A 27,687-nucleotide genomic window follows, 5' to 3' on the forward strand; every position below is an offset into this window, starting at 1 on the left:
TCAACTCATGCAGTTACGCCTTTTGGCTCTACACGAATAGATAAATTCACTCCATTTTGAATAGGCGTAACTTCACGTTCCAACGAAAATGCATCAACAGGAAGTTTCGCCCAATTGAATTTTATCAATTTTTTGAAAGTTTTAAGTAATTTTAAGATGAAACCGCGTTTGATAGGTAAAGTGCAACCGCGTGCATCCGGATTGACCGTTAACTCGATTTGTTTACATTTGGCAGTTTCGCCCTTTTTTAATGTTACGCTAGATTTAAATGTTTAAATATGATTTATCCGTCATCTGTGGGTTTTGAGGTGAAACATGTTTCATTTTCGAGAAGTAATCTTTTAGTGTGTAAACATAAAAAAAATATGTTTTGTAATTTAAAACTGCTGTTTATTGGCGGATTTCTAATAATTCTACTTTAACACGTTAATATGGGTAAGGCGAAGTTGTAAATCTAGTTTTATTATTGATAACGAAATTATGAAACCTTCCAGATGGTGATATAATCATTGTGCTGCTGGAAATCTACATCAACGCGATACTCCAAGCGCGCGAACTCTACCCAGCCGCAGTATTTCGGAAGCGAAAAGCCTTCAACATTCCAGTATGGATTGCGATTTTTAACCCTCTGAACGAATATTTAAAACGGACCCTGTGTGCAGCTGTTGAGCTCAAACGAGCCAAAAAACTTACGAAAGTCGAACTGCTGATCTACCAGGAGGAAAGCGGTCCGTTGGAAAATTACGTTTTCGAGCTGGAGGACCTTGAACTTCCGCTGGCAACCGACGAGCACATGTTCGAACTGGAAGATCACGTTCGGAAGTCCCTTTTGAATTTCGGCAACCAGCTTAAGGGACTGAAAAGGCTGTCATCCGCTGCGACATTCAAGCTTTTACTTCATACCACTGAAGCGGCGCACGTCAGGCTTGCAGCTAATCCGAAGCTTCAGGATCACCCCTTCGTGCGGGATGCAAGTGGAGCGGGATTTGAGACTAACAAAAGGCAGCTTCTGCCGTTGGTTTATACTCCTACGGTTGGATTGAACATGTATGTTCAAGAATTTTTGTAAGTATGTTTTCCAGAGATGTTTATTTTTTAATATTTGCAGTAGGTTAAATGTTGGGTTATTTGTAAAATAGTTTAAGAGTAACAATATAATCAATGTAAATATAAGGTAAGCAGTCTAACTACGATGCTTGCTCATCAAATTTGGATGACATGGTCCAGTTTCCATCCCACTTGTTTAAAATTGCCTGAAAAAGTGGATCTCGATATAAACAGGTCTTTTCTCATGTCGTTCGCAAAAGTGCGACTTACCGTTGATTTTGTCTTCGTATATTCATTTCCAAAATCGTCTTATTTACGGGGCCATTTAAGTCCGCCAAAAACTTCCTGATCGTAAGGAAGCATATAGCGATTGTCTGTAGCAATAAAACCCTCAGGGTGTTCTATACCCTTAAATGTTCGCGACTCGGGGAACACTATGCAGTTCAGTTCTACCACGCCATCATATTCTGGAATTGACACCGCCCTCCCTGATCGAATCCCTTTTTTGGAAAGATCGTTCACATAATTGTAATACCATCCAGTCCAATGCACATCCATCTCGCGACTATTTTTGTTTGGGGTTCGTATGGTGAAATAAGGCATTCTCTTTCTTTGGACTTTTTTCTCATAGCACAAAGCACTTGACAGTATTGCCATGTCAGATGCGGCCGACTTGTCTGTTTTTATATGGTACCCGAACTCGTCGTTCCACCCTTTATCTCCGTGCAATTGGCGAATCGTAGGCGTTTTTGTCTTCAGTTCAACGGTGCCTCCGAATTTGATGAGTATCGCCTAGACATACCACCAGGGAACTAAGCCACCGTACCAGTGATCAATCCATTTAGCATCTGTGATGGACATGTTCTTTTGCATAAGGTTTACCAAAGATGCGTCTTCGACCCAAATCGAATTGTTTCGAGACATAGAAACAAACCCACTAGTGACGACTTCCATGATTGAGAAAAGGTCTGTGTGCGAGAAATTGCTGTAACAACCGGGTTGATCTGTATCATATCCAATATGAACTGCAGGCTGCACAATTGTTACAGTAGCAACGTTATATTTCAAAGCATACTACATGGTCGTCTATCACTACACCGAAAAAAAAATCATGGTAACCGTTACCATATCCGAGGGTAAATTTAAAAATAAAAACAGATGGTTTTTTTTCGAGTACGTTTTTGGTTATCTTGAACAACAGATTAGTTAAAATTACCATGGGAACGTGTTATGGTGCGTTATGGTAGAATGACGGTCAATTTTACTATGCCATGGTATTTAAGACAAAACTATGGTAATTTATCCATGCATTCAATGAAATAATTCAAATTTTTAAAATGCTGGTTTATTTATTCATCACTGTTATTTTTTTTCACATAAAATATTTTTGTCTTCATTTTTGTCATTAATACTGTATCAGGAACTATATGCCAAAACCAAACGTGATGAAGGTTCCTTCTACATTTTGTTTCCGGTGTTCCGCGGTTTTCCTAAGATTTTATTTTGGTCTTCTCGAATCATCATCTAAAAATGTAAAAAAAATAAATATTGTGCAGAAATACTAATAAAATTTACTTACTCTTGAACATTTTATAAACTGTTGAAATTTTCGGCCGTTGATGACTCTGCTTGCACTCCAGATTGTAATGGCCTTCTTTTTTTTTTTTTCGTGATGGTCCCACGGGCCCATTTGGGTCCTTCCTCCACCCCATACGCATCTTTAGAAGTGGGAGGGACAGTTTATCCTTAGGATAATTCGTATTGTTTACTTTATTTTATCAATTTCTGTACGACTTATTCGTCTTACTCCCGCGTATGTCCATCACCGTACAATTTCTATCTGATGCTTCGTCAGATCTTCATCACTATTGTATTATCCTTTTTAGGATTAGTCCTTTTTTCAAATTTTCTGTTTCACGTAATTTATTGCCAGGTTCTTAAAAGTGTTTAAGTTTGGGCTGTCTTTGATGCTTCTTGGTAGGTTGTTATACATTTTCAGTCCGTTATAGAACACAGAACGTTTTGTCATCTCTTTTTTCGAGTTTGGTAATCTAAAATCATGTGCTCTTCTTGTATTGTATCCGTGTACATCAATTCCGTACTGCAGACCGTCTGATAGATAAGCTGGAAGCAATCCTTTAATCATTTTGTAGATAAAAATCAAGCTGTTATACGCAATCCTCTGCTTAACTGACAACCATTGCAGCATATCAAGCATTAAAGCACTAGGAGTATATCTGTTGCATCGTATAACTACTCGCATTATTTTGTTTTGTATTCTTTGCAGCCGCTTTGTTTGTGTTTCTGATGCATGAAGCAATATCGTAGCACAATAATCAAAATGTGGCATAATAACAGATTTCACGTAAGTTATTTTGGACCAAAAAGTCATATATCTATTTATTCGACAAAGTACACCATATTTAATGGCAATTTTCTTTATGATGTAGTCGATGTGAGCTATGAAATTTAGTTTTTCGTCGACTTGTACTCCTAAGTATTTAACCTGACGTACTTTTTCGACGACACAACCATCAATTAACAATTCTGGACAAACTCCAATCTGTCGATTTCCAATAATCATCCAGCTGGTTTTATTTAAATTAAGGCACAGTTTTCTATGCTTTAAAAACTCTGCAATGTTTCTCAAATCTGAATTTGCCTTTGACACCACGAGCTCTAAGTCTTTACCACTCCAGTAGGAGACGGAATCATCTGCGAACAGTTTAAGGCTACCATGACGTACACAGTAAACCAAAATTACCGAGTTCGGTAATTTAGTTTACAGAAACTGTTCTGTAATTCGAAAATTTTCGGTAAATGATCAATCTGACGTCTTATTTTTACCGAGTTCGGTAATTCGATTCATGTTGTACCGAAGTTCTTGTATTTTTATGTAAACAAATCGCTTTGCCGTAAATTTTCGGTAAAAAACAACCGAAAACTGTAAATCAGTTTCGATGTCAATACAAACGTCAAATTCCGATCGTCCGTTTCTCAGCGCAACTGTCTCACTCTAATAACCGCGATGTATGAGTGGCATTGGTGGCATCCCGCTTGAGCTGTAGAAAAAGAAGCAAAAACATTTCCAATTCTGTATGCGCGAGCGGGATGCTTTCAATCAAGCAGTAAAATTTCGGTATCGCGGTTGTAAGGGGCCGGTCTGTGCTTTTGACGTGAATAGCTAGGACCAGTTTTGCGAAGCTGAATTAGGTTCGGTTGAAGATGAAAGTGTTGTGTGTTGTCTCGATTTTAATGATGATGGATTTCGAGAATCCGGACGGATCACTGCGCCGCGACGGAAGAATCTTTCTCCTAAGGACATCGGACAATGAACGTTTTTAAATACAAGATCCCGCAGCACATGAAGCCCTGCAAGGTATGACTGAGAATAAACATCTTTTTATGATTGAAATTGTAATTTAAGTTTGTTTTTTTTTTAAGGAAAACCTAAACCCCACCACCACTACCGGATAACAAGTGCCTCAGTTATCCAGCGAGCTAGAAATTTTCCGGAATCAGCTGGTGCGGTGTACTCCAATGAGCTACACACCAAAAATTTTGTAAAATTAAACGTGCCAGAAACGTTTCAACACCTAATACTTTTTTAATCTAATCCAAATCAGATTTAATTTTACATCACGTCGAACCTAAACGACCCAAATTTGAGCTTCGAATGATATAAAATTATGTCCCTAGAAACGCAATTTCAATATTGATAATATAAGCGTGTAAATGTTGATGAATTTGTTTTGTTTTGTTTCGGGTCGCGTTTTACTTCGGTTTACTTCAGTGCAGTGGTGTAAAAAAGTGGCACGGGAGGAGCGAATGATTGCCGTGTTTTTCCTTCAAGTGACCAACTACACGGTATCTGGATCAGCAGCAGGACATCAAGCACCCAAAGGTCGGAACGAAACTACCGGCGACAATCCGTTGAAAGCGGCAGCATCTGATCGAAAATCAACCAATCCATCATCGCCTGAACAGCGGCTGGTGAGTAAGATTATTCAATCAGAGGAAGTGCTTGCTGACCTCACTTATGTTGATTGCCAGGTCGTTCCGTCGGGTTCGCAGAAGGAAAAAAAAGTGAACCAATCGGTGATCCCACTCCGAAGAGAGGAAAGTGATCGGTAAGTGAACTCAAGGCGCCTCATTAATATTGTGATTGTGATCATGATAGGAAAGTGACTCATCTTTTTCCCACAGGCAGAGGAAAACACGACAGTCCCGAAGATGAGAGATAGTCGTAAGAAAAAGCAGCCCCACAAAAACCCTGCTTGATCTCGTGCTCCCGATTCCTGGTGATTCGATTGGTCTTGTCAACGCACAAGCTAAAGCGATAACACCAGCAGCGCTTGGAAGACCGGTGCCCAGACGTCAGATTGGCTCTCCTCAGGTCAGCGGCACGTCAGATTAGAAGTAGCGAAATCCGGAGAAACGGTTCCAGGAGACCTGTGCTGAACGGCAATCATCTTTGGAAGCCCGCACCGGAGCCGCCGTTGCTCTCGGTTGGAAGCGTCTCGCGGAACCTGTATCCACCCAGGCCGCCAACGTTAGAGAAGATCACCACAAATCCGCGATCAGAGCATCCGATAGGCATGAAAGTTGGGAACTGATTCCAACAGCACTCTAGGACACGACCGTCAGCATTAGTCATAGGATGACACGTAAGCTAACCCTATTTTGTTTATATTGTGTTTTGAATATGTATACTTATGAAAACCCAAATCCTAATATCAAGCCTCTTTCAAATTAGATATTGGGATTGAAAAAAACTTTTATTAATACACCTATCAATTATTGTAATGCTAAAACGGTTATTGCTAATTTCAATGTACTCTCGGTTCCCGTTTAGCGAGCAAGTACTATGAGTTAACGGATTTAGGTTACCAGAGCTAAACGTTTCCTAGCAAAATCCTCACAAGAAAAAAGCCAAATATTTTAAACATTCTATTCAACCCTAATACGAGAAGTATTTTTTTTAAACTGATGTCTTAAGTCGTCTGAATATAGAGCTCAATTATAAGAATTAAAAAAAAAATACATTGGTTTATTCAGTTCTACAATTGTTTCTAAATTGCCAGTTTTTTTTATATACAATGGCAATAACAATATAATCTACACAAAAAATATATCATAACGAAATTTCACGATTTTCATATTATAAAAACATTGACTACACTGTAATGATACTTAAAAAAATCCTTTCAATTACCATTGGAAGAACAAACGTGAATTTACAGTTTTCATGTTAAGGTAAACACGAATTTGCATGCAACACAGTTTAATTTGATGTTTTTTGCTCAAGTTAGGACGGATTATAGAATCGGTTATTTAACGTTTTCAATTTAAAGCAGATTAAGTTTAATCAAATATAAGCCATTGCCTATATACAGGCGTCTAAGATTATCAGAGGAATTTCGTTTGACTCATTCGTATGGAGTGTTTAAATTTAGGAGTTTAATTGAACATATTTTGGTGCAATAAATGTATCCGCTTCATTTTTGTTGGCAACAGATTGTACTGTATAAGAAACAAATCTGCTAATTATAAATATTGATTTGTTGTTGGAAGACAAATTTTAAAAACTTTAAAAAAATTTCAAATGCAATGTTTATAAGCAATAAAGATTTCCTATTGTAGTGAATTTCCCTAAATATTAAAACTATGAATTAAAGAGTTTTCTTCCGATTATTGAAAACACAACTTTTCGTGTCAACAAACGTCTTAAATCTGATCTTTTATTTTCAAAGCCTCCTATGTCTATAAAGAACATTTTCCTCATGCTATCTATCTTCTATTTCATTTTCACTCCTTTTTTTCATTCGCTATCAGTTTCAGTAAACACCGTTATTATTTTTTTTCCATCTCTTTTCCACATAAACTGTACTCATTTCTAACGGTACATGTTAGTTACGTTCAAACTGTACCTGTAATTCATTTTATTTTTGCATCTCAATTCAAACTTCGCTCACTGTCTTCCTCGATTTCTTTCTTTCATTTTCTATTCATTGATTTTTCTAAATACCTTTCAAACCTACATATTTTCCCACTGATTTTTTTATGTCATTTACTAGTGTTCTCTACACCTATCATAAAGTTAATTTGGAATAAACTTTAAATTATAATGTAACTTTGAAATAAAACTTGTTTACAACGGGTATCGCCTCTGTTTTTAATCATGAAAGATGACATTTCCCAACAATTTATTTCAATAATAATTCGAACGTTACACAACGCCATATAATTTCTGTTGCTCCACCTTTGTGCGTCCAATTTCACATACATTTAAATCATCGTTGATTTAATATTTTGTCGAATAAGTCATAAAATTTATGTACAAGCAGTTATGGCTTCAAGCGTTTCTGTTTTCTTTAGTGTAGTTTTATGTCAAAAGTGATGCTTCAATTTTGTGCATCCAATTTGACATAAATTTACACCAAAAAATTATTAATATATTAATTTAATTCCTATTTTATATTTTTTAGCTACAGTCAATTTTAATTCATTGATTTTCACAATTCTCAATAAGGCATGGATCCCGATGGGAAGGTTCAATTTTGTGCATCCAATTTGACATAAATTTACACCAAAAAATTATTAATATATTAATTTAATTCCTATTTTATATTTTTTAGCTACAGTCAATTTTAATTCATTGATTTTCACAATTCTCAATAAGGCATGGATCCCGATGGGAAGGTCGAAATCCTGAATTACCGATGTGGTTTATTTCGCACAGCACGAACTTCGATGTGAGATAACACGAGTCGATTCCAGAAAGTGCTCCATGCAAAAAACGTCGTTTTAACGGATATGTTTCGCTTGTAGTGTCGTCTGAAAATGCCAATAATATTTACTGAAAACTGTGAAACGTTCGTAAATGTTTACCGAACATCGTAAAGCATTCGGTAATTTCAGTTTTGGTGCACGGCGTATAACGCAAAATGATTCGAGACTCGAGTCATCTTGCGTAATAATCTGTGCATCATAAACTCAAATTATCGAATATTTTACGGTGTTCGGTTAAAACTCCTAAATTTGGCAGTTTTCGGTTAATATTACTGGTATTTTCAGACGACACTACAAGCGAAACATATCCATTCTGATGAGCATTAGAGGCTCAGTCAAAACGACGTTATTTTAGCATGGAGCACTTTCTCGAATCGACTCGTGTTATCTCACATCAAAGTTCGTTATTTCGGTAAAAATAAAAAATACCCATTTTTCGGTAAAAAATACCGATTTTTCGGTAAATATTACCGAATTTTCGGTAGTAATTACAGACATTTCGGTAAAAATCACCGGATTTTTGGTAAATATTACCGAACTTTTTGAAGTTGTCTGGTAAAATTTACCGGTAATTCGGTAGTAATTACAGATATTTCGGTAAACTCTACAGATTTTTCGGTAAATATTACCGATATTTTACAGTTTTTTCGGTAAAAATGATCCATATTTCGATTATAATTACGGTATTTCGGTAAAATTTTTAGGGATTTCGGTAAAAATTTTAGGGATTTCGGTTAGAGTTTTAGGTATTTCGGTAATAATTACAGGTGTTTCGGTGAACTGTACCGGTTGCTCGGTTCATATAACCGAGCTTTATAGTTTTTTGGTTAAAAATGACCGACCTTTCGGTAATAATTAAAGACATTTCGGTTCAACAATACCGGTTTTCGGTAATATAACGAGCTGTCATGTTAACAACTGTCAATATTTTGACAGATGATCTGCCGAGTTTTGGTTATTTTTTACCGGAAAAGGTCCGTAATATTTGACAGCTGTCACTCCTCGGCCATGAAAAAATTACCGAACAGTTTAACGAACTCCACATGTTAGGATTTCGGTAAAATAATTACCGAACTCGGTAATTTTCGTTTACTGTGTACGTTTCAGAAACTCGAAGTCTCAATGTTTGATTTAAGAAAATTTAATCTTTAGTTAATGTTGCAGCGTTCGCTACTATTTATATGTATATAGTATTGATTCCTTCAAGCTGGAGGAGCTAGTAAAACTATGTCCGACAAAAGGAAAAAATACTCCAAAATCCATATCCGGGGAATATATGCTTCAATTCCAAAATGAGATCACTGCCTAGCTGGATGGAAAACAGGTTTTTACAAATGATTTATTTATCTTGAAAACAGTATCATCAGGTTATTTTTTTTTTTACTTACAGGCTCAATTTTTAACGAATATTGTATTATCTTGGTCTAGATGTGCGGAGGCATTGAGAAATTATAGCTAAAGCTTCCCGCTTCGCATGTTGTCAAATGGCAAAAAATCATATAACTACGGATTTACTGAACAATGTGGATTGTGTCGAAAAACAATCCTCTACGGAAAATAAAACATGACATCGGAGTGTGGAAGGATTGAAACGACCGCCGAGAACAAATGGTGCAAACCAGATGCCGTATCACTCATACAAGGATCATGGAAGGACATCTTTTTGATAAGCAAGACAACATATGTCAAACCCAAAAGCTAGCTAGCTTGGCTGATCTTTGTAAAAGAGGTCTCAGTATCATCATAAATAGATACACATCTTCTGTTTGGTAGATACTGGATTCATGTACAGATGTTGGTTTTGGTATAAGAGATGTATAGATTTATTTATTTTTTACTCGGCAACCGTCATCAATACATTTATCAAATTATTTTAAAACTGAATTATGAAAAAATAAATTTAAAGAGAAATTATTTTTGAACTACTTTATAAAAATGTTAGCTTTAATATTATGTTCGTGATTACATACAAATTACGAAATTTATTAATTTTTATTAGAACTAAATACATAACCGAAAAATTAACAAAAATGGGCAACTCTTCGAGATTTTCATTTCCGCAATTAATGCATTTTTCAATGAACTCTTTATGTTTTTGAAACTTTGTGTTTTCCGAAAATTTTGTTCGACTGTAAGTGAACTTTATGTCAAATGAGATGCTACATTTTGTACATAATGTTTGTCATAAATTTACTTCAAGAATGATCTAAAATTATTTATGTTTTCGTGAAATTATGTCGTCGCCGTCGTTTTTGACTCTTCCAAGGTTTTTATCATCCTCATGTTTGTACTATTATCTAGCATTTCTTCCGACAGGAGAGACGGGATCCTGAATAACAAAAAAAAACTATGAGGTTAACTAAATTTAAAATTTTCGGTAATTTTTACCGAACCCTGGAAAACGTTCAGTAATTTCAGCTAAGGATGGGCATCGCATAACATGAAATGACTCGAGTCTCCAGAAGATACTTCAAGCGAGAAAATTTCACTTCTGAAGAACATACCTTAGGACCTTCGAGACTATGTCAAATTCATGTTTTCGCATAAAACGGAGATGTCTTCTGAAACGAAATTTTCGACTTGTATTATTTCTTGTCAGACGCCATGAAGCTCGACGTGAAATGACACGAGTCGAAAATTTCAAGAAGACATCTCCGTTTTATGCGAAAACATGAATTTGACATAGTCTTTTAGGCGAAAACATCGATTTGACGGAGCCTGGTTTATATATGTTCTTCAGAATTGAAATTTCTCAATTGAAGTGTTTTCTGAAGACTCGAATCATCTCGCGTAATGTGCTGTGCATTATAAGCTGAAATTACCGAAAATTTTACGGGTTTCGGTAAAAATTACCGAAAATTTTACAGTTTTCGGTAAATATTACCGGTATTTCGGTAATAATTACAGAAATTTCGGTGAAAATTACCGTTTTTTTGGTAAAAGTTCCCGATATTTCTGTAATATTTACCGAAATACCGGTAATATTTATCGGCATTTTGAGAAGATTTACCGGCATTTCGGTAATTGTTACAGGTGTTTCGGTAAATTCTACCGGTCGGTCGGTGAAAAATACCGGACTTTTGCAGTTTTTCGGTAAAAAAATAACGGTATTTCGGTAATAGTTTTAGATAATTCGGTAATAATTACAGGTAATTCGGTAAAATTTCTGTAAATCTTACAGGTTGTTCGGTACATGCTGCCGAGCTTTTATAGTTTTCCGGTTAAACATTACCGGCCTTTCGGTAATAATTACAGGCATTTCGGTTGTACAACACCGTTGTTCGGTAATATAACGAGCTGTCACGTTGACAACTGTCAATAATTTGACAGATGATCTTAGATATAATCAGCCGAGTTTCGATAATTTTTTACCGAAAAAGATCTGTAATATTTGACAGCTGTCACTTCTCCGCCATGAAAAAATTACCGAACAGTTTAACGAACTCCACATGTTAGGATTTCGGTAAAAAAATTACCGAATTCGGTAATTTTCGTTTACTGTGCAGGTAGTGAATCTTTAAAAACTTTGAGAGAAACATTGTCGATACCCACCGTGGGTTTCATATTGTTCACTATTTCATCAAACTCTTGACTGCTTATCGTTTCGAATGTGTGAAAGTTTCCACCATTGTGACTAATTTGATTCAAGCAGCAATTATAGCTTGCCGGAATACTGTCATGAATTTCCATAACGCTCTCGATGAAGAAGTCATTGAACTTCTGGGCAATATCAGATTCATCAGTGATTTCAGCTCCGTCAAACAAGATCGAATCAGCTTTGGCACTATTTGAACTTATTAGTCGTTTTATCGTTTTCCAGATAAGTTTTCCATTGGATTTGTTTCTCTCTAATTCCTCTTGAAAAGATTGATTTTTTGCTTCCTTAATTTTACGAGAGTATTCATTTCTCACTATCGTATATTTACGCCAACTTCTTTCACATTTCGTTCTTAAAAAGAGTTTATACAGTTTGTCTCTTTGCCTTTTCATTTCACTAAGACTTCTGGAGTACCATTTAGTACCCGTACCAGTACCATTTAGTACCAGTTTTTTACGAACACTTTTCGGCTCCACAAGTGCATTAACACTGTTTTTTAATAATAGATCTAAACGTCTTACCGACTCATTAAAGTCTGCGCATCTCAAGGTTGGCATACCTGATTCAAGCAGTTGACGCAATGCATTAGCATTATACCGACTCCAGTCGTTCACAATGTGGTAGCTCTCGCGTACGTCTTCGATATTCCTAAGTCCAACATAAATACTTATTGTTTCATGGTCTGACACGTGAAAATCTTCGAGAATATTCGCTTCTGCATTGTCCACATTTGTAAAAACTAAATCTATTCTGGAACTGCTGGCAACTGTTATCCTTGTGTCTCCAGTTACGATTTGACGAAAGCAATTTGCCTCCATGACACGTTTCAAAGCTCTGCACTCTGCCTCCTTATTGAAATTTATGTTAAAATCTCCACAGAAAATATTGTCAATTTCATCTGCGACAATTTCACTCAGCCAATGATTTTCCAGGATGTCTAAAAAACGGGGAATGCTTGCACTCGGGGAATGATAAATTCCTCCAACAACGATCTGTCTTTTACCATCGCTTAGTTTCCCTGCCAGGATCCAGTTCATTTCAGCAGACGCATTTAACAGAATGTCAATTTTGAAAATATTCTGTATATACATCGTAACACCTCCAGTATGTCTTGAGTGCGAAAAGCAGTGAATCATGGTGTAACCAACTATATCCAATGTGTTTGAGTTCCAATCTTCCGTTAAATGCGTTTCAACTAGAACAATAATTTTTGGCTTTAGTTCTTTAACAACTACACAAATTTCATCAAACTTGCTAATCAGTCCGCATACATTAAGATACAAAATATCAGAATCTGACTGCTATTTACCATAGTCGATAAATTGTCTAGCTTTTGAGACCTTTCGTTTATATAATTCACAATCATAACTCCATGCAGGATGATAAATATCAACTTGTTTTTCCAAATCTGAATTAATAGAGTCGTTGAAGTTAACACAGTTTACACACTTTTCACCTTGAGCAGTGCACTCATTTACATCGTGTCCTTCGCCGCACTTAGCACAACACATAGACTCCTTGCAATTATCTGCTTTATGGCCAAATTTCCAGCATTTATAACATCTCAATACGCTAATGGCCTCATAAATTCTGCATCGTTCCCATCCAATAATTACTTTCCCACGTTTAATTAATGTAGTGAACGTTTCTGGATCTACTTCAATGGTAGCAATCATCGGATTATACTTCCATTTTTTATTTTTCTCAACTTTGACTACTGTAATAACTGAGTTGATCAAGTTGTTTTGCTTTTTTAATAACTCAACAAAATTCTGTTCATTAAAATCATCTGATTCTTCAAAGCCAACAACTTTAAGTTTGGGTTTAGCTGGTTGTTTGATTTCTACTGTATACTTTTTACCGAAAACTTTTAACGAATGAGTCATAAAATTTTGTGCATTTTCTTTTGAGGAACATCTAATCAACACTTCACCTGTAGATTCAATGTACCGCACAGAAACTACACCCAAAGACACCGGATCTAATTTAGATTTTAAATCTTTACGCGTAATATTTATTTCCTGTTCATTAGTTGGTCTTAATCGAACTGTTTCTTCTAGCTTCGCTAAAGAGTTATTTTTGCTATTTATGTTTATCTGACCTTTGTCGAGTTTAACAGGCGTATTAACATTTTCCGTTCGTGTATTTACATCTAACGCTTTTTGTGTAACAGCTGTCTTAACTACTTTAGAGTAAGACATTGTTGGTGTTTTATCGCTATCATTCAATTTGCGCTTTTTTGAAGTTGAACGCAAATGATATCTGACCACTTCTTTTTTATCGTTTGTTTCAGATCTCGAAGTTGAATTTAATTCATCTCTAACGATACTCTGAACTTGTTGTTTCAAGTCTCAGAAAATTAAATTTTGGCTATTCATTTTTTCGACTTTATCGTTAATATTTCTTATCATTTCTTTTAAATTATTCAAATTCGTATCCAAACTTGGATTAACTAAACAGTCATCGCAAACGAAAACAGCATTTTTTATTTGTCGCAAAACATCGTAATTTTTACACACCGCGTGCGGTAAGCAGCTGATGTGGAAAGCTTTTCTACAACTACCAAAGCAGATTGCTTGGTCATCGGGATCTGTTATTCTCCCGCAGCATCGAGAACATAACACGGAACTCATTCTCTCGCTCTCGTCCATCTCCACGCATACAATTTCTTGTATAGCTATGGAGACGGCTTTGCTGCTTCAAACACACACTCTCACTACGATCACAGATGATCGTTTCTATCATACGCATGCAATACAACACTAACAAACAATGATAAACAAAATGATACTTATCAACGGTAATGAATGCTGGCTATCCTAGGAGGACAATATTCTGAATATTGTTGTTGCCTTGGGACAGATTCTTTCCGTTGAACATCGATGTCATCCAATGGTACAAGGTAGCAATAAGGTTGATCACTATATCGAACACTTTAAAGGTCCCGAAATATTTGTTTTTCACATCTAAAATCAATTTTTCACTAGACACAAGAAATGCACTTCACACAACTTGTTCACTAACACCATTCCACCTTCTGCGGATAAATAAAACAATGTATCTTTTGTGACACATCTCACACCAAAACACTTTACCTTTAAGATCGCGGCACATAGCACTAAATCAATATTGTTTCCAATGTTTCAACAAAAAATTAAAATCCAAAGCCATTTCAATGGCAAGGAGTCAACAAAGTGCAAGATGACACAACTAATTGAAAGTACTTTGGCTAACGACAACCATGGTAAAATGTACCACAGTATTGTGACGATAACCAAAATTTTATATTCGAATGCACAAAACGTTCCGCATGGTAAAATTAAGCCTCTTTTTATGTAGGTTTACCATATTTTCTTTTGACCCGCATGGTAACATTAACCAAAAGATCGTCAAAATAACCGAAACTTCATATTTATCAACAAATTTTGCGCATGGTAAAGTTAAACCTCTTTTTTCATTAAGGTTTACCATATTTTTTTTCTGCCCCGCATGGTAAAATCAACCAAAAAGTCGTCAAAATAACTAAAACTTTATTTATCTCGACAATATTAACGTATGGTAAAATTAAACATATTTTTTATTCATTTTGGAATACCATGATTTTTCTTTCAGTGTATAATTATTGACTTTGGGACCGACTTGTGATGATTTTTTCGATGGGACCGACTTGCGATCATTTTCACGATGGGACAAATTTACTTGAGGTTTTTTTCAATGATCATCAGAACAAAGTACTCAAAATTTTTTTTTCTCCTTAAACTACCGATAATTTTAAGGTGATTCCACGGATAAACTCAAAAATGATGAAAATGCAAATGGGACAGACTTCCCGAATAGGATTGTACCATGAAAAAACAATGAAGGGCTTGTGATATAGCTCAGTTGGCAAGTCTGTTGTCTCCTGAGCCGATGTCCACGAGTTCGAGCCCAAGAGCAAACATCGAACACAGTTGTACCGGATAGTTTTTCAATAACGATCCGCCAACTGTAACGTTGATAAAGTCGCGAATGCCATAAAAATGGTAAAACGACTATAATCGAAACAAAAAAAAAAAAAAAAAAAAAAAAAAAAACAATGAATTCCATGTTCACAAACCATATATTGTATGGTTTACACAATGAATATTATCGTCCAAGATACCGTGAATGCACATTCGAATTCATAGTTTTTGACCATACATTTCATCGTTTTGACGAAAATAACCATGAAAAAGGGGTATTGTTATGCAGCGTGACCATGAAAAAAATGGCGATTTTCCATACATTGAGAAGCCGAAAAATATAAAGTTCATGGTTTTAACAGCTTCCAATTTTTCATAGTAAAACCATGAAAATCCATGATTTTCATTGTTAAACCGCTGTAATGAAAATATTTGCTCATGGTGGGGTTTTTGTATTTATTTCTTGTTTTGTCATCATTTTCAGTTTTAACGAAATTAAAACGGTTGAATTCGTTTAAATTTATTTATTCAAAAAAAAATTTAACACTTTACTCACACTTAGGCCGATGACATAGTGAATACGATGCGATGCGATGCGGTGAACGCGGTTCAATGCGGTGAACCACATTTGATGAAAATGTATGTGAATCGCTTAAACCTGACATACTCAACGCGGCGAAGCAGATGTCAATTTGTTCCGCCGCTCGAGTTCGCGTAGGCTGCGTCCGTAAATTTTCCGCTAATTCGCATCGCATCGCACTCACTATGTCATCGGCCTTATTGATTTGGACTAATTTGCTGGACCCGTCTCTCACAATCCGGCTTTCCGTTGCCGCTCCAGGCACCCACTCACTCGCAGTGTGTGATGGTTTTTTACTAGAAATGATAAAAATAAACGAATCAACATTTGCCTCTTGGTAATTTCGATTTTTACTCACCATTTACATTGGGTCCACTTCAGAACACTTCGAATGAATTTCTCGAAAAACTACCGACCAACCTCGACCGACAAATGTGTAGAGGAAAAAAAACAGTACCGCGGGCGTCAAATAATCCATACACGAAAAACTTGGAATGTTTGAATTTCTTAAATTATTCACGCTCGGATGTACTTTTTACCATGAAGTACATGGTCACAACTAAATTCATTGGATTATGAATGTGATACCATGGTTCTGTTCTATTCGGGTTGCTATGAGCGGCACATCTGGGTGTAATCTGCAGACAACAGCCACATGCGTGGCTTTAATTTTCGCTGTTGCACGGAAAAAAATTGAGTGGTTATTCCAAAGACGCTGTCATGATAATTTTACGATTTCAGCGCTATAGTATTTTCAACCACGAAAAGTATAACATCGATTTTGTAAAAGTGCGCATGAAACAATATTGAAATTACTATGTACCTGGTAATTTTCGATAACTCTCAATGTTTGTTGTAGAAAATACTATGGTCATGATAATTTCATCATAATTTCTATTACGACTAGCGTCCGCATAGTAATTTAGACATTGTGGCACCAATTCATATCAACAGAATACTACGCACATGGTACTTTTGAGAACAAAACATTATTGACTCAAAAACATCAGTGCTTATGATAATTTTACCATGGAAAACATTCTTGTTGTTTGTACTAATGAAGGATCATTAATCATCAAACCCGTGAGTAAACAAACAAATTTTGAGCTACTTTCAAGTTTCATAACTTTCTTAATCTTTTCAGAGCATCGGGAGAACACACTATCATTGACCGACGTGTGTTGGAAGTGTGAATTTTAATGTTTTTGATTATGTAATGATGTATGCATGGAAATAAACAAACAAACATACATAGTAATTTTACTATTGAAATCAAGCTCCTCGCTCCTCCTAATCTTTATCATAACACATACTAGTTTCATCATGAAACATATCAATTTTACTAGGCACGAAGTAAAACAATGCATCATTTCATTGACAATTTTACTAAAACGTAGTTGAATTTACTATGCGCAGCCAAATTGAGCACATGGTAAAAGAACTATGCGTAACCCCAAGTAACATTTTAAACACTTTTAGGTTTTATACGAAAAGCGCAAGGTTTTATAATCGCATTGAGAATGCGTTTAAGGCTGTAAAGCGTATTTCGAGAAGATCACAATATAAATACCCTTCAGGATAGTTACAGAACCCTAACACAACTCTCTACTAAAACTCAACTTGAATTCAAATTGATTTCTCTCATTCATTTTTATTTCGGTCTGGAAGGCAGCTACACAACCTTTACAAAACCTTTTTATACAACTACTGGAAAACGTCAAAACTACATTGAAAAAGCCTATAATATCACAGAAAAGAAAACTCTGACGGATAAAAAGCCTATATAGGGATAACAGCGTTGCCATATTGAAATCTGTATTTTCATTCGGAAAATTTGGTTTAGTTTTCGTATCTTTTATTGATTCTGTCTTTAAATAGTCATCTGATTTGCCTCGACCATACTTCAAATTCTATTTTAGTAAACTTTATGAAAAACGATGAAAATCTGTACCGAATTTCAAAAATTTGTCACCTGTTCGTACAGAATCTGTACCAGAAATAAACTCAAAAATCTATAGTTTTCTCGATAAATCTGTCATGTGGCAACCATAGTCTAAGCCAATTCAAGTATCAATAATGGCAGCTAAGTGATAAATTTCCAAATCCACTGCAGCAATCAAAAGGTAAATTTCCATCTTTTGATAGCATTGCATCGTTCAATTGCGGTATGTTAATTGTTTGCAACTTCCGTAGGTTCAAGGGCTTTCGAAATCATGGTGGAAAAGTTGATCCTACTTTGCCAGGCCTGCCGCTATCCTGATGTTGCGTTCCGTCTCAATCATACCACAAATATCCGGATGTTAATGATGGGAGGTCACCAAAAGACAGTTCTTCGAGCAACGCAGCATCAAAAACGGCCTACACAGTACCCCGTTGGCTGTCGGAATTTTCATCACCGGAGAGATTCCGTAGCGTTGGCAAAGAAATCCGGCTAGATCGATCCTTGAAGAGCACCGCATAAATGCAATTTCCGACTACATCATTAATATAAAGAAGTGATCAAATTAATATTAAGAAGTGATAGAGTGACTCTTTGAAAATTAATAATTGTGTGTAATAAATGAACAAAAAGTGCTCGAAATTATGTGTTGTCATTTAATGAAATCATCAGCTGTTCCGAAAAATGTCGCTTGCAGTAGATGAAACGCAATTTTCCTTTAGTAATATTTATTTCAAATAAAAATCACAGAATGTAAGTGTTTTCATTTCATGCATGAGATATCGTTATTCTACTAAATATTTTTTTACATACTAACAAATGAGAGGAAAACATGACATTTGCAAAAATCGAATAACCAAAATTTATGTATGAGCTCTTTAATTTAGCAAAATCATAAAGGGGCGCTTTTTATTTGCCCTTATTTCGAAAAATCAATCGAAAAATTTCGAAGCGCAACCAATTTTTCATCAATTTTGATAATAACATCTGCATTTTGCCATATATATCTAATTATTATTTTATGCTTTTTGATTTTGACAGGAATGAACCATGACGTTTTTTTGTCGTTGAAATTTCCTTTTTTTTTGAGTCGGATTCTTATATTTTATTAAATGCGATTTAAAACCGTTCTCAGAATAGATTTTTTCATGAATAATTTCTTCATCTGCCACTAGAATTGATTATCTTGTACCAGCTTTCGGCAAAGCCCTTTTGAGTCCATATGGTTGTATAAGGTACTTGTAATGTGTTCTTCAGAACCTCCTGTAGGTGGGCCTTTTTACTCTTATAGGTGTTTTAAAGATGTTTTAATGGGGTTTATATAACAAAACGTTGTTTTATAGCAAAGTTTTTAAGCGCCCTTCAAGTTTCTTAAAAAACTTAAATTGTTACTTGGGAACGTATTTTGAACAACAAAACATATTTGACTCAAAAATATGGTTGCCTGTTGTTCGTTTAAACCACGGATCTAGTAATTTTACTCTGCTTTTTTTTTTGTGTGTGTTATTCCGAACAGTGGTGCCAGGTGGTTTTGAAAAAAATCAGGACACCGCGATGAAAAAAATCAGGATTTTGCAGGACACCCTTAAATCGATGAAAATAGTGAAAATACCATGAAGCTCTGCATAGGTTGCATAACTAAAGGCGAAATAAAGACGCTGAAAATGCCTAAAATTATGCAACTAAAGTTAGAAGAGCCTTGGATGGCCTGATGTTCATATCGAAAAACACTATTTAAATATCATTTAAACCAAAGATTGCCATCGGTTAAACTAGTAGTTCAACTATTTTATTAAAGATTTGTTTGCTTTTCTGACCATTGAACAATGAATTCAGTTACAGTTTATATATTTTTTGAAAAATCAGGACAAATCAGGACATTTTAGAGGGCATTTTTCAAAAATCAGGACAATTCAAACGTTTTGGAAAAATCAGGACAGCCTCTCGAAAATCAGGACATCTGACACCCCTGATTCCGAGTGTAAACTCAGGGCTATTAAATCTAGGGGTGGAACAACTTTGACACAAAGTAGGCGCGGTGAGGAAGTGGGCACGGAAGGCAAAATTTTGACAGCCTATTACATTGTTTACGTTTTGTGTCAAAGAAAAGCAATGAAAAGTATGACCGAAACAGTCGTGCTTTGGTGGTGGTGTTTTATATGACGTCACCATCAACTTGAATTTAAATCTTTTGTTTTTGTTTTAGAGTGGCAAACAACAGTGGCTGTTTTTCTGGTTTTTCTACCCCGTAATGCCAAAACGGAAAAACAATCTCCTAGCTCCTCGAGCAAAAGCCGTGAAGCCCGATTTCCGAGCACTGCCTCCAACAGCAGTGGCTACAGCAGCAGTTCCTACTCCTCAACGCCCTCCCTACTGAAGCAGAAAGTTAAACTGGAACCATTGCCGGACGCTTCGGAGTTGGTAGAATCGCTACCAACCATTTCTCCCAATTATCGCCCGATTCCGCTGAACCAGGTCGTGATGGATTGTGTATTTTCCAACAACTGCAAGGCTCAGCGGTCGATTCTGACCGAAGGAGAAACCCTCGGCCACAGCATGTAGTCCAAAAATCTTCGCACCAAAGTTTTTTCCGGCATCAAAACCTTTACTGGAATCGTGCCTAGCCTGTACGACCTGTGCATTCGACTCATAGAAGCTGAAACATAGAGCTGCTGGATTGTACCGGCGGAATTCCGTTCGAAATGCTCAAACCGGTCCTGGAACGTGCCTCCGCCAAACAGCTGGAATATCTGGAAGAAGTGAACCCGTACCTGTTAGAGGACACTGACATCCTTTAGGAGCAGCACTGCAAACGACTCTTCCGAAGCCAAACACGAAGGGAAGAAGAGTGCGAATCATGGCTGGAGATGTACGCTGTGAGTTCCATTCAAATAATTTACTGTATAAACTCTTAAAAACTGTTCTCTTCTTCAATCTTCCTACAGCGTTATTCAAAAGAAAGAGAGGTAAAGCTGCAGCATGAACCGTCTGACGGCCAACATCAGATGGCCCAGGTAGAGCAGACAGCAGCGGTCAGCGTAAGTGTCAACCTGCGACAAAAATACCTCGTCCAACTGATCAAACCAGAGTTATCCGCATCACTTGGATCGAACGACAGCCAAAAATCCGAAGGCGGAGATGCATTGCTTCAGAAAAACATTGCATTTTTTGCCAGTGATTTGATAAGACTAATCTAACCCATATGTTATATATTTGGTTGTATTTCTATTCTTGGTAATGCTATAGCCTACGCCCGCCGAACTGGTACCGAAATTCATTGAGGACATAATTACTTATTCAAGTTTTCTTTATTGAGCACTAGCTGATTTTACCCGGCCTTGCTCGGGTTCATGTAAAAAAAATTAATCAAAATGAGTCGTTTGACTTTTCTAAATTATAGAAGCTTTATATTCATCATTCTGAGAAATTTGTCCGATTTTATGTCATGTAATTTTAGTCTTTTAAAATTATTTAATGAGATTATAAACTGTGTTTATCGTTTTCATGATATTGGAAAACGTATAGATATTAGGTTTTCATTAATAGAAATTTAAAATGATTTCCCATGAATGAAAGCCCATCTCGGAAGAAATTATTTTTACCCACCATTTTTTAGAAAGCTTGAATAGATATTTTTATCTTCAAATGATAAATCTGTTTTTTTTTTTATCTAACTCATCCCCCATTCAATAAAAATGTCTTTTGGAGATTATTCCACTTTTTAAGAAGTACCCCGTACATTGCTAAGTATTATGTTAAGGTTTTATTTACTTAGAAATTTCTAATAAGACTTCAGAACCTTGTTGAAGACTCACTTTGCATTGTAGTTGTGCTTTTTTTCGCTGTTTAATTTCACACTGTCTTATGATCAGTTTTAATTAAATTAAATGTTTACTAATAGTTATTTAAGTAATCAAGGATAAATCACCTCGGAACTAAAATCGCTCATTTTATAATATTATGATAAAGGTTTTTTAGCTCTATTTAAATTTTTCTATTCTTGGAAACAATTATCCCAATAATTATTGTTTAGAGTGACCTCTGTAAAGATTTTTAGATTCTACTTGTTTGAAATCGCAGTAATGCACGGCTGTACAATAAGTTTTCACAAAATTGTATGGTAGAATTGAACACATTGATGACCAATAATAACTCAAAAGTTTTAAATTGACCAATGAAATTTAATTGTATAAAGCTAAAAACTAAAGATTGAATTATATAATCAATTTTCAAATCCCTCGTTTAAATTTCCCGACGGCTATCAAAGCGTTGCAATCGTAGCCTTCAACTTATAACTCTGAATCTTATTAATTTTTCTTTCTCTAAGAGGAATTCTAAAAATATGAAAATGGCTGATACAACCAGTTTTTTAATATGACATTTTGAAAATATTATGATTAGTTCCAAGACCTTCGGATCGCTCTAACTACCCGGTTTTTCTACTGATCAAAATTTGTCCTTCCATGAGCACAGTAAAATTGGACAATCACGTGCTCAACCGCAATAGTAACTATGAGAGAAATAAATCTTAAGTAAGCCAATGATTATTACACAAGTTTAAGAATCTTACTATTCCAGGTGAATAGAATTGGAGGCCCGCAGCCGTCGATTTGTCCCTTGGTCTGACTATCGTGAGAACCATAGCTATCCGACGAAGGATGCACAACCCGCATTTAGCAGTATTATAAAATAACGAATATATTGTTTCAGATGTTCTAAAACCCTAACGAAAAACAGATATTGGAATTGAACCCTAAGTAGTCCCTTTACTTTCCTAAAACAAGTTTGAATACTAACAGTTGAGTCACCGCGATTATTACGGCTCCCTCTCTCACTAACATAGTATATAATGAAATGGATACACTATCGGCAAACGGAACTTTCAAACTAAAATGCCTCTTAAATATCCATATGATTAAAAAAAAATCATCTAAAATGCGCAGAGTTAGGACTTTTTACGGTATGTCTTTTCCACGTTCGGGTACAGTCCTACACAGAGCAATCCCATGGCCATGACCATATCCAAGTTTGATTCGTTTTCGCCATCCTGGTTGAAGTAATGTCCGATGATGGATTTTTCGAGGAAATTGTATGTGCCTTCAAATCCAATAGCTGCCGTTTGGCTACCGAAATTACTCCAGTGTCGACATCTGAAGATCTTTCCACTCGCAGAATGTAAATTCTGCTTTTTTACCAGGTTCGCGTTTTTCGTACCACATCTGCGAAAATAAGTTTTGTTTTAAGATAATGAAATAATGTACATATTGTGTTCGACAGCTTACTCTAAAAGCAGACAACATGGCTACATCGTCGAGGCCTTCTTAAGTTCCTCCGTCATGACTAACTCGTGACCTAGCAGTGTGTAGCTATAGGTGAAGTCTTCATCAACCTGTGAATTAAAAGAGGTGTACAAAATCATTGATTGAGAATCGTGTTATGATGATACCCAGGCCACAGTCTTACCTGTATTGCACGGAAGAAGAACTTGAATGCTGTTTCGTGTTCCTTGTAGGTGAAATAGCAATTTCCAGCCACACACCACGTGATTGGTGACGTGTTGTCCTGGGTCATCAAATTCTGAGCTAGGGCCGATAGCACCACATCTTTCTGCAGTTGCCACAGATTGGTACTTTAGATTTCCATGTACTGCAAATGGTGCGGTTCCCGATCGTGAATCTCTCGGAAAATGTTAACGACTGCTTCATACTCTCGCATCTCGTGGTGCGACAGGGCGATCATACTTTGAACCCAACTGCTGTTGTAGTGATGCGATTAAACGTCACTAAAGTGTTCGATGGCCTTTTCGCACTCGTAGCTCTGTAACCGAAGATAGCCCTGGCCGAGTTCCCGCAGTGTCATCAAGCCATCGGCGCTCTGTTTTTTCATGACCAGCACGTGCTGTGCCATTTTCTGGGCACTGTTGATAATGTTGTTGAAGAAAACTTTTTCACTGAAAGTGATGATTTCGATCTTCTCCTTCCATCGCTTCCGGTTGAAGACTTTCGTTTGTGGACATTTTCCAGCAAGCTGGCCGTACTACTGTTTAGATTCTTGGAAATTCTTTGCTTCGATTTACGTGGCGAAGATCGAGGTGCCACGAATATTATTCAATTGAGGACTCTTGGTGTTCTCCTTGACTGAATAGTTGTTGTTGCTAAAAAGCCTGGAACTTCGCCGTACATTCTGGGCCTGCAGGGCACCGCCGGTCGTGTTGGGTGTTCGCGGCGTCATCAACTGGTTGCCTGTCTGACTAAACACAATCGGTTTGGTGTTTGTACTTTGTTGCTGCAGCAGCATCGTTGTTGCCTAGAAAGATGAAACACTGAACTAAATACGGCAAAAGGAAATCGGGATAGCTAATTCTTACCGTGGTGTCGCTCTTCCGGTTAATTATGTTGCCAATTTTACCTAAATTGTGGTTGCATCTTTTTGTTACTGCACAGGAGAGCCATTTCCTGCTGTTCACTTTCGGCTATGATTTGCTGTTGCTGTATCGTATTCGGCTGTTGTTGGATTTGCGAACCGGGAGGTTGTTGCGGCTGATGACAATCGGTGGCCAAAGTCGAAAACTGCTGTGGCGAAGGTGTCTTTTTTTTTTTATAATTCTTTATTTGAAACGGCTCATACCTTCAGGTTTTAAGGAGCCAAACTCGTTTTTGTTTTTACATTTGTTTGCTTAGCTTAACACTTTGAGTTCAAAGAAAAAGATGATAGAAAGGGAAATATGAAAATAAAAAGAATTATAGACGGAGATCGATAGCTTTTAGAAAAAGGTAAATTTCGAACATGTAGTCCAAGTCTAGCACAGCTAGCACGTCTCTCACTGGAACGTTAGGTGGTTTTCCTCGGGCCCGAAGGAAGTCTAATAAATTCGTTCTGGCGACAAGATGGACCTCACACGACCAGACAATATGCTCGATGTCATGGTAACCTTGGCCGCAACTACACAAATTGCTGCCAGCAATGTCAAAACGATAGAGTACCGCGTCTAAGGAATAATGATTGGACATGAGACGGGAAAATATACAAATAAAATCCCGACTCAAGTTCAATCTATTAAACCAGGGTTTAAGGCTTACCTTTGGGATAATCGAGTGAAGCCACCGACCCAATTCATCCTCGTCCCATTTGCGCTGCCAGTTGACAAGAGAATTTCTCCTAACTAAAAAGAAAAACTCGTTGAAGACAATCTCACGCTGATACGTGTCGCCTTCCTTCGCCCCCACCTTTGCCAGAGAGTCTGCCTTCTCATTACCCACTATCGAGCAATGAGAGGGAACCCAAACAAAGGTGATGGAAAAGCGACGTCTTGTTAAAGCACTCAAAATATCCCGTATCTTCTCAAGGAAGTATGGTGAGTGCTTTCCCGGTCTTATTGAGCGGATTGCTTCAACAGAGCTGAGACTATCTGTTACGATATAGTAGTGTCCCGCAGGCCGTGAAGCGATGGTGTCCAAAGCCCAAAAAATTGCTGCTAACTCTGCTATATACACAGAGCATGGTGACTGGAGATTATAAGATGCGCTGAACATTTCGTTAAACACTCCAAATCCTGTTGATTCCTCTATAAGTGAACCATCGGTAAAGTACATTTTATCAGCGTCGACGTGTCTATATTTAGCATCGAAAATTCTGGGAATCAGAAGTGGGCGGTGGGAGTCCGGTATTCCACGAATTTCTTGCTGAATAGACAAATCAAACTGGACAGAAGAGTTGTCGTAGTCTGGGATGTAAACACGAGTTGGAGAATACGAAGAAGGATTTACCTGCATGGACATGAAGACATGGTATATAGACATAAATCTGGTTTGAAAATTTTGCTCAAGTAGTCTTTCGAAATTTACAATCACCAATGGGTTCAAGACCTCACACCTGATGAGGAATCGGAGTGATAATAAATTAAATCGATCTTTTAGTGGGAGTATTCCTGCCAAAACTTCAAGACTCATGTTGTGCGTTGAGGGCATACAACCCAAAGCTATGCGAAGACAACGGTATTGGATACGCTGGAGTTTTATGAGATGAGTTTTGGCAGCCGACTGGAAACAGAAGCTACCATATTCCATCACTGAGAGAATAGTTGTTCGATACAATTTTAAAAGATCTTCTGGGTGAGCTCCCCACCAGGTGCCAGTGATTGATCGGAGAAAATTGATTCTTTGTTGGCATTTTCCTTTCAGATACTCAATTTGGGCTCTCCAGGTGCACTTGGAATCAAACCAAACCCCAAGATACTTAAAACACCTCGATTGAATGATCGTCCTGCCTAGGAGTTGAAGCTTAGGCTGAGCAGGTCTACGTTTCTTAGAGAAAACAACCATCTCCGTTTTCTGTGGAGAAAACTCAATCCCAAGCCCCAAAGCCCAGGTTGACAATCTGTCTAAAGTATCTTGTAAAGGTCTGTGCAGATGAGACTCAGTAGATCCTGTTACAGATACCACGCCGTCATCTGCAAGTTGTCTTAGAGTGCAGCCTTCAGAGAGACAACTGTCGATGTCACTTACGTAAAAGTTGTACAAAAGGGGACTCAAACATGAACCCTGCGGGAGGCCCATGTAAGAGGATCTTCTAACTGCAATATCACCGTGAGCAAAATTCAGATGTTTCTCACAAAACAAGCTGTATAAGATGTTGTTCAATAGAGGAGGCAGACCTCGGGAGTGCAACTTGTCTGACAACACCTCTATTGAGACTGCATCAAAAGCTCCCTTTATGTCTAGAAACACTGAAGCCATTTGCTCACGTTTTGCGTACGCCATTTGTATCTCTGAAGACAGCAAAGCAAGACAATCGTTTGTTCCCTTGCCCCTTCGAAATCCAAATTGAGTATCTGAAAGGAGGCCATTTGTTTCTACCCATTTATCCAAACGAAACAAAATCATTTTCTCCATCAATTTCCGAATGCAAGACAACATCGCTATTGGACGGTATGAATTAAAATCGGACGCAGGTTTCCCAGGTTTTCGGATAGCAATAACTCTCACTTGTCTCCAATCTTCGGGAACAATGTTATGCTCCAAGAATTGATTAAATAAATTCAACAAGCGAAATTTGGCGGCATCCGGAAGGTTTTTCAACAAGTTGAATTTTATTTTATCAATTCCCGGAGCTGTGTTGTTACAAGAAAGGAGAGCAAGTGAGAATTCTACCATCGAAAAGCCGCAATCTAGATCGCATCTATTCGGTGGCACACTTCTTATGATTTTTTGCACAGGTGTGGAATCTGGACAAATTTTCCGAGCGAAATTGAATATCCATTTATGCGAATGTTCTTCACTTTCGTTCGTGGAAGAACGATTACGCATGCTCCGTGCTACATTCCATAAAGTGCTTAAGGATGTTTCCCGCGACAAACCACCCACAAAATTACGCCAATGCGCACGTTTTTTCCCCTTGATCAGGTTTTTAAATTGCTGCTCAAGAGAAAAATACGTGTTAAAGTTATCCAGGGTTCCGTATTTTCGAAAAACTTTAAAGGCGTTCGATTTGTCCACGTGAAGTTTGGTACACTGATTGTCCCACCATGGGTTGGGAGGCCTTCGACGAACAGATGGATCTAGGATGGGTTTCGTTTGAGCACCAACTGCACAGTCGAAAATCAAACGAGAAATAAAGTTATATTCCTCCAACGGAGGTAAAACCTCCATGGAGTTGATAGCTGAATTAATTGTGTCCGAAAACTTTTTCCAGTCGATGTGTTTTGTGAGATCATATTCCATATTTGTTGAATTTGAAGTATTGACCCCATTGGTGATGGTAATTTTGATAGGTAAATGGTCACTACCATTGG

General features: G+C 37.0%; 2 protein-coding genes and 3 long non-coding RNA genes across 9 annotated transcripts; 2 read left to right on the forward strand and 3 right to left on the reverse strand.

The window, feature by feature from the left end:
* The first annotated feature begins 309 nt into the window (after positions 1-309).
* LOC129758677 (DNA polymerase zeta subunit 2) lies at positions 310-21,423 on the forward strand. 3 transcript variants are annotated; one of them, XR_008740041.1, is made up of 4 exons: positions 310-435; positions 495-1,065; positions 20,104-20,773; positions 20,843-21,423. XR_008740041.1 is itself a non-coding variant. In XM_055756257.1 (2 exons), exons 1-2 carry the CDS (start codon positions 432-434, stop codon positions 1,067-1,069), a joined length of 579 nt encoding a protein of 192 aa, XP_055612232.1. In that variant the 5' UTR covers positions 311-431; the 3' UTR covers positions 1,070-1,190. The 3 variants fall into 3 exon arrangements, 1 of the variants encoding a protein (XP_055612232.1); XR_008740042.1 differs by lacking the exons at positions 20,104-20,773; positions 20,843-21,423 and adding exons at positions 9,047-9,163; positions 9,230-9,689; XM_055756257.1 differs by lacking the exons at positions 20,104-20,773; positions 20,843-21,423 and having other exon boundaries at positions 311-435; positions 495-1,190.
* On the reverse strand, positions 1,071-4,213 carry LOC129758679 (uncharacterized). The gene is made up of 2 exons (XR_008740044.1): positions 2,627-4,213; positions 1,071-2,571 (listed from the first exon to the last, which is right to left on the reverse strand). It is a non-coding gene; the product is annotated as an uncharacterized LOC129758679 (long non-coding RNA).
* Positions 3,899-7,365, forward strand: LOC129758678 (uncharacterized). The gene is made up of 4 exons (XR_008740043.1): positions 3,899-4,426; positions 4,492-5,040; positions 5,101-5,177; positions 5,254-7,365. It is a non-coding gene; the product is annotated as an uncharacterized LOC129758678 (long non-coding RNA).
* LOC129758681 (uncharacterized) lies at positions 15,888-16,551 on the reverse strand. The gene is made up of 2 exons (XR_008740046.1): positions 16,317-16,551; positions 15,888-16,254 (listed from the first exon to the last, which is right to left on the reverse strand). It is a non-coding gene; the product is annotated as an uncharacterized LOC129758681 (long non-coding RNA).
* On the reverse strand, positions 19,892-27,229 carry LOC129758675 (uncharacterized). 3 transcript variants are annotated; one of them, XM_055756253.1, is made up of 5 exons: positions 24,265-27,229; positions 23,361-24,203; positions 23,180-23,286; positions 22,468-23,116; positions 19,892-22,407 (listed from the first exon to the last, which is right to left on the reverse strand). In XM_055756253.1, the coding sequence occupies exon 1, from the start codon at positions 27,200-27,202 to the stop codon at positions 24,638-24,640; it is 2,565 nt and encodes an 854-aa protein (XP_055612228.1). In that variant the 5' UTR covers positions 27,203-27,229; the 3' UTR covers positions 19,892-22,407; positions 22,468-23,116; positions 23,180-23,286; positions 23,361-24,203; positions 24,265-24,637. The 3 variants fall into 3 exon arrangements, with proteins under 3 accessions (XP_055612228.1, XP_055612229.1, XP_055612227.1); XM_055756254.1 differs by having other exon boundaries at positions 19,892-23,116; positions 23,361-24,182; XM_055756252.1 differs by having other exon boundaries at positions 19,892-23,116.
* Positions 27,230-27,687: the final 458 nt, after the last annotated feature.

This window comes from Uranotaenia lowii, chromosome 3 (assembly GCF_029784155.1).
Source record: "Uranotaenia lowii strain MFRU-FL chromosome 3, ASM2978415v1, whole genome shotgun sequence".
Taxonomy (NCBI): Eukaryota; Metazoa; Arthropoda; class Insecta; order Diptera; family Culicidae; genus Uranotaenia; species Uranotaenia lowii.